General features: G+C 33.4%; 1 protein-coding gene across 2 annotated transcripts in view; it reads right to left on the bottom strand.

Moving 5' to 3' along the window:
* Nucleotides 1-7,255: 7,255 nt before the first annotated feature.
* LOC105314448 (serine/threonine-protein phosphatase 4 regulatory subunit 1-like) overlaps nt 7,256-10,444 on the bottom strand; it is a 29,323-nt gene continuing 26,134 nt past the window's right edge. For both annotated transcript variants that reach the window (XM_020002445.1, XM_020002444.1), the window contains exons 10-12: nt 9,059-9,219; nt 8,236-8,454; nt 7,256-7,340 (exon numbers count right to left, since the gene is read on the bottom strand). In XM_020002445.1, coding sequence (XP_019858004.1) covers nt 7,312-7,340; nt 8,236-8,454; nt 9,059-9,219 — 409 coding nt within the window. In that variant the 3' untranslated portion in view covers nt 7,256-7,311. The remainder of the gene's footprint in view (nt 7,341-8,235; nt 8,455-9,058; nt 9,220-10,444) is intronic.

Raw genomic sequence — 10,444 nt, 5'->3', positions numbered from 1 at the left:
TCCAATTCAAACAGACCAATAATGTACATGTATGGTATATATCATGTACGCTCTTCTTAACAATATTATCATATTAAGACATGAAATGGCTCTTTAATTTAGTCCACCTTCTAGCATCAATAATTAGACATGGAACATTAATCATACAACAGTGACAGTATGAACAGTAACTAGCTACAAAGATACATGTACATGTATAATAAATATTGTATGGACATTATGTACATGTACATGTATTAGTTTGTGATATGTAATGATATAATCAAGACTAATGATTTGTAGTACCAAATAAAGAATATTAATCTTAATTGTGTTAGACTGGTCAGTAGTGAATCACCTTCCTCTTTATCAATTCCCTAATCTGTCTGTACCTCTCTCTCTCTCTATCCTGTTTTATTCCTTTCCGACAAATTAATTGTTCACTATACTCCTTTGTCTTTATCCCACCCTCTCTCTCTCTCTGTCTCTCTCTCCCTTGTAGTCCATAAAGTGTACATTACAGATTATTGTTGCTAATTTAATAGTTTTTAACGACCTGGGGGCGTAGCCCCCAGGTCGTTCCTATAATTTATTTCAACCACGTGCGATGTTTGTATATATATATATATATATATATATATATATATATATATATATATATATATATATATATTTGTATGTCCACACTTACATTTCGGTTGTATTGGAGAAATAACAAGCCTTAACAACCACCCGCCCACGCTCCCTACGTAGTGGGTGTGGTCACGGCAAACAAAATGGCGGCTTACACATGGGACAAAGTTAAGAGCTTTCTAACAGCAAGGGAACATAAAGATACTGTTTAAAAACTTCTGGAAGGATTTTGAAGGTAGAGAGAACCTCTATAAGTCTTAATAATGACCAAGTTGTACTTGCAAGGTGGTGAAATCAATTATAGGAATATTTTTTACACTGTTACGCTTGTTATTAATTAACATTTTAAAAGAGGAGGAGGAGGAGGGAGAGATTGGATCGAAAACATAATAATAATAATAACCGAGGCTCAGAAAAATAATAAATAAAATTTAATAAAATTTAAATTTAGATGCTTCTGCATGAAAAGAAAGACAAAAGTGTGAGTGATAACAAGACCTGCATAAGTAAATAAGTGAAGAGGAGAAAATTATAATAATCAGCATTATTATTGTTCTATTAATTATAATCATTGTTCATAATGATATTCAGTGTTATTGGTGTGTTCCAGTAACTATTTTCATGAGGTCCTATATACCACACACATACACTGATACACCCATCCTTTATACACTGGGACATGTAGTACATCTGTACTGCTCCATTTCAGTTTACAGGGAAAGCTTGTTCCTTTGATTAACTAGTGAAGGTTACTCTTACTTTGCAGTACTCAGAAGGATCTTCTCTTTAATTCCTTTTATAAAATCCTTCTTTCTTTATTGTGGTGTAAGTGATCACTGAAATAGCTACACCTTAAGTTACCTAATTCTCTCATTGTCCTCCATACCATAGTACAAGATGATTGATGTCTCTCAATGGAGAGCAAGTATTGGACTATGGAACTACTGTCAAGCTACCTCCAGTAGACCAGCTAATGGCTGCCACTCTCACTCATTCAAAGCTGCAGTAGACAGCAAGTCAGGTAGTACTACATCAGGAGAGAAGACATCTAAACTGCCAGCAGCTCTGTCTCTTATTGCTTTACTCCTCCTCCTCTTTCACTCTCTCTCTTTAATAAGACACATCTTGATGATTCCTCCAACAGGTAAACAACAACTGCAACTTTGTACTTGTATATTTACTGGTATTTTATTATTAGGTAACTGCTACCAAGTACAATGTACTACTGGTGTTACTGTTACTGATACAAATTACCTCCAGTCAGTAGTCTTACCTGGAGGCAGCAGTTCTAACCTGATTTACAATGATCTCTATTTGATTGTTTGTCTACGTATGCTCCTCCTCTTATCAGGAGATGTTGAACTCAATCCTGGTCCTATAACATCAGGTAATCATATCTACACTTGTGTTTGCACATAGAAGAATAAACTTTTAGTCACTACAAATGATATAATAATTTTTTTATTTATCAATTCATTTTACAGTCATAAAGCCTCTATCTCTTATTAATTTATAGATAAAGTGCTTGATATGGCAGCAGTCATGAAGATATTTCGTTCTTCTGCTCGCCTTCACATAACAATTGGGGTTGTATTGGGTGTAAATGTGTCTGATCTGATGTCAATACCAGGAACAGCAAGTACCAGACTTCAATTAGTATTCCAGAGGTGGTTTGATGCTGATAGAGATGTCAATTGGGATACATTAATAAAACTGTGTGATAGCTTTTCTGGATATGGTCATCTGGGCAGAGCAAAATCTAACCTTCTGGAATATATAGGTACATTAAGAAGATAGTTATGAAGTATAAAATAATAATGTATCATAAATAGGATTGATTCAAAATGCCAGTCAAGGTATATCGGTCAGTGATGATCTCTCTAAATCATCACTACCAGCACCTCAATCATCCTCCACCAGTGCAGGTAATGTTGGTGAGGTTGGGTGCTGTATAACCTACTGCTGCATGCATGTTTAAAATATGAGATCTATTTTACTTTGAGTAACAATGACAAAAACCATTCATACATTAATAGGTGGTACTTATCATGACATAACCAAACCTTTTAGAATCATAGCAAGTGAAAAGAAAGTTTATAAGTCTTTAGATGATTTATATCAGAGGTTTTCAAATTTAACTACAATTTTTGAAACAAATTTGGAAGAAAAATTTAATCACAATAGTCAACTAGCTACTGATGTATCTAAGTGGCTTGTAGTACACATGGAGTGGGAACACAGCTCAGTAAATAACAATTTAGATGACATTTTAAAAAAAATCCGACCTTATTATGACTTTATTGATTGTAAACTGTTACTGGACATGAGTAAAAAGTTCCTTCCATACGTAACATTCACTGATGATGGAGTAACTTACATACTAGTTGATGAATTACACAGCCACACACTAATGAGTAAGAGACTGTGCACATCAAACGCAGTTTCTGACCTCAGAAAAATCCTACAGGAACACTTTAAGCCGTTTGATAGAAACATGGACGATTTCCCTTGCATTCACATACACCTTCAAACGTTCTGGAATCACACAAGCATAAGAGGATTATATAAACTAATTGAAAAGTTTTTGCCGCAAAAGTACAAACAATCAATTATTGAGTATATTGAAATATTTCCTGGATCTGTCATTATCAAGTTACATATTCTTGACTTTACAGCTGCTAGTTTAATACTATATACTAGAAGAAAGTTAAAGTTTATGCGTCTCATTGGTATATTTAGTTTATACATCAATGATCATCCTGTCCTTCAAGAAGATGAGAATATGAACTTCACCTTTGAACTAGCTCTCCTTGAGGCAGTCACAGCTGGTAATAATGAAGCAGTAGAGTTTCTTCTTCAACTAGAAACTGTTAATATTGATCATACTAATGAAGAAGGCAAGACAGCACTAATGTTAGCTTGTGAAAGAGGACATGAGGACATTGTACACAGTTTACTGATTGCTGGAGCTAATGTTAACATTCAGGACAATAAAGGATGGACTGCACTAATGATGGCAAGTAAATATAATCACATTTCAATCATTCACATGTTACTACAAGCTAATGCTAACCCTCACCTGAAGGCATCAGCTGGATCAAATGCTGTAATAATTGCTAGTTATGTTGGTAACTATGAGGTTGTTCAGCTATTGATCAGTAAAGGAGTTGATTATAAATATCAGCGAGAAGATGGAGTGAATGCTTTAATGGTGGCTTGTATGAATGGTCACACTCAAATAGTTAAACTGTTGTTGAATGAACAAGTTGATCCTAATGCTCAAAACAAACATGGTTATACTGCTTTAATGGCTGCTAGCTTTAATGGACATTATAAAATAGTTCAATTATTATTAGAATGGAAAACTGACCCAACTATTAAATCTAATGAAAGCAAAACTGCATTATCTTATGCAACAACTGAGGAAATATCAGTATTACTTATGGAAGATGCTGGCCGTGCACATTCAACAGTATCTCCACGAAGGTCAGACACCAGTAGATCTCATGCAGTATCAGATATCAGTAGTACAAGAAGATTTCCTTTAAGAGATGAAGATTCAGCAATGCTGTGGTAAACTAAATATTACTATTAGTCTATTATTAATATTATTATTATTAATACTATTATTAATTATGTATGTGTTATTTATTATTAAGTAATAGGGAATTAATTATCATTAGTTGTGTTCCTAGAGTAGAGTGATTGCTACTTTTTCTAATAACATTTTGTTGAGAATATAATGCGGAACACAACAATTACGATATGCAAAGAGGAAAATATCTGGATTGTTTATGGAAGATGCTAGCCGTGCAGATTCAACAGTATCTCCACGAAGGTCAGACACAAGTGGATCTCATGCAGTATCAGATATCAGTAGTACAAGAAGATTTCCTTCAAGGGATGAATATTCAGTAGGAGACAGCATTACAAATACGAAGTGGAGTACATAGTAGATGCATGTTTAGTACATCACTTATTGTGTGACAGTTTAGATTTACATGTACAGTAGGATATTTTGGCTTTTTGCTGCCTAAAAATTTGAAGTGTTTATTTGTTAGCGTACACTACAGTATACTTTGTAAGTTTTGTTAGTAGCACAAGATTAATAATACTAACAGCACAGAGACAGTACTAAATGCTAGCATACAATTGATGATTATCACTGGGTGTACCTATCCATTCACCCATAGATAATAGAGTAAATGAAACTTGTGTCCTAGAGTGACACAAATTTCATTTGAAATCCTTGCAGCACAACTTCATGAATGGAGGAGATGATGGTTGTCACGTGGTAACTCAACCAGCATTTCCTGTTGCTATGCCCCGTTGCAAATCCCTTTCATTTACTCTAACACTTACATGTAGTATGAATGGGTTGTGCCACAACTGTTGTTCCACAAAGTTGTTTGACTCACAAAACGTGGGCATCTGAGTAAGTACTAATATTACTTTACACTGGCTTCTTTAACTGAGCCAGCCCTGTTTAAAGTGGGCCAACACAGTTTCATTTGATAGTGTAAACAGTAAGCAAACTGAGCTGAAGTGAGCTGGGCCAAACCAGGCCAGCATGGTAAAGTATAGCAGGGCCAGCTCAGTCTGTATGAACTAAAACATAAGTTTAATAAATTAACAATAAAACATGGTTGTACATGACTACATGTATGTATGTACTATCTACATGTATTACAGGTGTATGTATTCATTATATGTGAATTAATTAAGAGAAGGCACAGTAGAGGGGGAGGTCCACATCAACACTCTGGGTCTTGTTCAGGTCCACCATACCTAGGTACATCTCTATCAGCTCATCTGGGACTATCTCCTGAGAGATAGTAGAGATAGATACAGAGAGGAAGGAGTAGATTTAGTTGCAATAATTATATTTTTTATTGGTTCAAGTACATGTAGGTGTAAAAATGGTTGTAACTTTGTGTGTGTGTGTGCGTCATCAGCTGAAGAATAAAAGGAGAGGGAGAAGATAAAAGGAGAGGGAGAAGATAAAAGGAGAGGGAGAAGATAAAAGGAAGGAATCAATTACCCACTAGCCCATTCTAGAAATAACATACAAATTTATTAAGTGGATCAAGTAGTAAACTGAGGAATAACTTAAAAGCACACACTCTATCATATCCTGCAATACATCCTCTGAGCATCCAAGCCTTTTATTAATGTATATATGTACATGTACATGTATGTGTATATAATGGTGGTATTAGCTGGGGAATTGACTCAACAGTTACTGTAGTAGCAATACACAATTACCTGTCATTTAATATACATGATCATGCTCGGTCATGTTAATGTAGGTACATGTACATCAGTTATTGTAAGAGAAAGGAAGAGAGAGAGGGAGATATTATTATGTCACTTACAATGTATACTACTAGTGTACATGTTCATTATCATTGTGATTATTAACTAGCTATATACTCTAATCCAATTACTATTATCAGTGTATATAGTATAATGATAGCTACATAATCTAATAATGATAAAAATGAGTTTACGATGTTCCTTCTCATTTATTCATTCATGCTCTTTCTTCCTTTAAATTGTTCCTTACCTTCTCCTTCTCTCCCTTTCTCTTCCCCCCTCTTGTTTACGACTACCATATTTATCAATATGTACATGTACATATACTCCTCTTATATATACACACACATTATACTAATGATATACTACCAGGTGTGATAGAGCTACCGGCAGGCATGCATGCACTAACAGTGTCACTGTGTACAGTATTGACAGTATCTACTGGTTGGGTGTCATTTTGTAGACAAACAAATTTCCTCCTCTTCCCACAGCTCATCTCACTCTCTCTTTATGGTAGATGCAGCAGCTGCTACTCTACCTCCAATTCAAACAGAGCAATAATGTGCATGTAAGGTATATACCATGTATGCTCTTCTTAACAATATTACCATATTAAGACATGAAACGGCTCTTTAATTTAGTCCACCTTCTAGCATTAATAATTAGACATGGAACATTAATCATACAACAGTGACAGTATGAACAGTAACTAGCTACAAAGATACATGTACATGTATAATAAATATTGTATGGACATTAAGTACATGTACATGTATTAGTGTAATGATATAATCAAGACTAATGATTTGTAGTACCAAATAAAGAATAGTAATCTTAATTGTGTTAGACTGGTCAGTAGTGTATCACCTTCCTCTTTATCAATTCCCTAATCTGTCTGTACCTCTCTCTCTCTCTCTCTTTCCTGTTTTATTCCTTTCCGACAAATTAATTGTTCACTATACTCCTTTGTCTTCATCCCACCCTCTCTCTCTCCCTCCCTCTCTTTTTCCCTCTGTCTGTCTGTCTGTCTCTCCCTTTCTCTCTCTTTCTCTCCCTCCCTCCCTCTGTCTGTCTGTCTCTCTCTCTCCCTTGTAGTCTATAAAGTGTACATTACAGATTATTGTTGCTACATTAACAGTTTTTATTAATTAACATTTTAAGAGGAGGAGAAGGAGGGAGAGATTGGAAAACATAATAATAATAATAATAACTGAGGCTCAGAAAAATAATAGCACAGTATTAATAACAATAATAATAATAATAATAATAATAATAATAATAATAATAATAATAATAATAATAATAATAGCAGTAATAATGATAATAGTAATAATAATAATAATATTAATACCAATAAGAGCAATAAAATAGTAAATAAATAGATTAAGTTAATTGCAATATGCTACCAGCATCTAATGAGAAGAAAGGAAGTGGGAAAAAGTGAAAAAAGAAAAATTATTTCATTTTAATTTTAAAAATTTGTCAAAAAGCATACATGTACATGTAGCTACAATTATTCTACAGCTCCATATTTTGTAGTCTCAAATTTTTGCAATTCAACGTATGGAATTTGATAAAATTTTTTGCACATTAGCCAAGACATAAAATTTGAACATCAATATTTTCATCATTATAAAAATCAAGAAAAATCCCAAAAATTGACCACAAAAATTTTAGATCTACACATGTACATGCCAGGCTTGGGGCGAGTACTTTGGTACTCGTACTTAAGCATGCTTAAGCACAAGTTTGAAAGTACTCGGTATTTACTCAAGTACTTTTGAACAAAAATTACAAATACTCGTACTGTACTTAAATACTAGTATGTTTTTAGTGCTTACAAGTACTTTGAAGTACATTTTTCGATGCAATGCTAATGTGTTGATATAATAAATACTAGCTAGTGTAAACCACATATATTTACCTCCTGTGGGTCCCATACTATGACACTGGTCAGTTTGGATTTGAAAAGTTCATAAGATGTAATAACCATCTGATTTAATTTATTAATTTAAAAATTAACTTATTAATTATTTGGGTGTGGTCAAGTGCTTAAGTAGTACTTAAGCACTGCAATAGAGTACTCGTACTCATACTGAATACAATTGTAAAAATGAGGGATTTGTACTCGTACTCATTTTAAAAATCTAACAGGTACTTGTAATGTACTTAAATACTTTTTAAAGTACTTCGCCCCAAGCCTGGTACATGCATACATGTATGTACTACACAACTTACTACAAAACATGTACATGAACATCAAGTTTAACATGTACATGTACAACTCTCTCTCTCTCTCTCTCTTACTTGCTATATCCAGTTTATATTCAGTATCTTCTTGAGTATTTTCAAATTGTTGCAGCTGCTGAGCTGAAGGGGTAGAGGGAGAGAGAGAGGTCCTTGTGTTGTTATTGATATCTTCGTAATTTCCGGAGTAGTAGCGAACATCTCTGTCTCTATCTTCTTTTAGTTTTGATATGATTGAACTGATGTCTCGAGAAAAGGATTGATTGGCAGAGATAAATTCTATGAGAGAGAGAGAGAGAGAGAGAGAGGGAGAGAGTTAACTTGAGACAGAATTAAAATAGACAATTACACATGTACACTTGAACTGATTCTGATTAAAATTGAATTTTTAAAGTTACTCAAAAATGGGTCAAAGTCACAGGATCATGGCCAAATTTCACCAAAAATAAAAAGGAGAGATTTCTCTGGTTTAATACGTTTTCCTGATGCATATACATGTTCTTATGCTGCGTAGGAATTCTGAGCTGATTCCAATCAAATTTGGATTTTTTACAAATTTTTAAAGTTACTCCAAAATCGGGTTAAAGTCCCTGTACTATAGTACAGGGTCACAGACCAAATTTTACCAAAAATAAAAAGGAGAGATTTCTCTAGTTTAATAATTTTTCCTGATGCATATACATGTTCTTATGTTGTGTAGAAAGTTTGAGCCAATTCCGATTAAATTTGGATTTTTTACGAACTTTTAAAGTTATACTCAAAAATAAAAAAGCGAAATTCCCCAGAAATTTATAAAAGGAGCTTCATATACACACTATACTACAATTATATATACATACACTACCATACTACACTAATGACATATAGCTACTCCAATACTTACGTGTATTGTCTAGTGTAGAGTAGAGGGTCCTAGCCACAGCTAGTCTGACATTAGGTACCACATCATTTGATAGTGTCAGTAATGAGGGGAGGCACTCACTACCAAATAAGGAATAGGATATCAGTCTTTTATGAAAGAACAGCTCACACTGTTTCACATACCTAAATATAATATATAAATATAATAAATAAATTAATGAATAAATAAATGAAGTATAATAATTATTATTATTATTATGTAAAATATGAGGTTTTTTGATGATGTTATTTTTCTGACATTGGCTCATTTTTTTAAATTGGCCATAACTCAAAAAGTTTTAGTCAGAATCAGCTCAAACTTTCTACACAGCATAAGGACATTAATATGTATCAGAAAATGTAATAAAAATTTGGGGTGATTTCGGAGCCATTTTTTGGAAAAAACCATGGGCTATAGCCTTGGGTAATTATCAAATTTTTGCCAATTTTTACAAATAGCTGTAACTTGAAAAATTGAAGTCGGAATAAGCTCAAACTTTCAACACAGCATAAGGACATCAATATGTTTCAAAAAATGTAATAAAAATTTGGGGTGATTTTGAATCCATTTTTTGGAAAAAACCATGGGCTATAGCCTTGGGTATTTTTCAAATCTGGCCAATTTAAAAAAATAGCCGTAACTTGAAAAATTGAAATCAGAATCAGCTCAAACTTTCAACACAACACAAGGACATCAATATGTTTCAAAAAATGTAATAAAAATTTGGGGTGATTTTGAATCCATTTTTTGGAAAAAACCATGGGCTATAGCCTTGGGTATTTTTCAAATTTTGGCCAATTTAAAAAAATAGCCGTAACTTGAAAAATTGATTTCGGAATCGGCTCAAACTTTCTACACAGCATAAGGACATCAATATGTAAAATTGAGGTTGATTACTCAAACTGCAATATAAGTACATTAATGGACACACACCCACAGTATGTATGTACAGTATGTACGTGTATGTACGTGTATCAGGAAATGTAGTATCAATTTGGATGTATTTCTGAAATCAAAGCTGTAATCATGATTTATTGTAAATAGTAATATTGATACAAATTGACCACACAAAATAACAAAGCACATCAAAGAAGATTCATCAAATGAATAATTAATCCAGTGAAATGTGTGGGACTGCTATATACTGATGACATCTGATACAACTTGAACTTCCTCTGGGAAAATTAGTAATTATTTCATGTCATTTGTATCAGTATAATATTCCCCCATTACATATACTAGTATACACATGTACAGGATCATCCTGTACATGTGTATACTAGTATATGTAATGGGGGAATATTATACTGATACATGTATACTGACAATAGTATAAGTGGGTTCTTTTGAGGGTTGCAAATTTTGCAG

This window comes from Amphimedon queenslandica, unplaced genomic scaffold, assembly GCF_000090795.2.
Source record: "Amphimedon queenslandica unplaced genomic scaffold, v1.1 AMPQUscaffold_12912, whole genome shotgun sequence".
NCBI classification, from domain to species: domain Eukaryota; kingdom Metazoa; phylum Porifera; class Demospongiae; order Haplosclerida; family Niphatidae; genus Amphimedon; species Amphimedon queenslandica.
The sequence above is the reverse complement of the archived record's forward strand: the minus strand, read 5'-3'. Positions and strand labels throughout refer to the sequence as shown.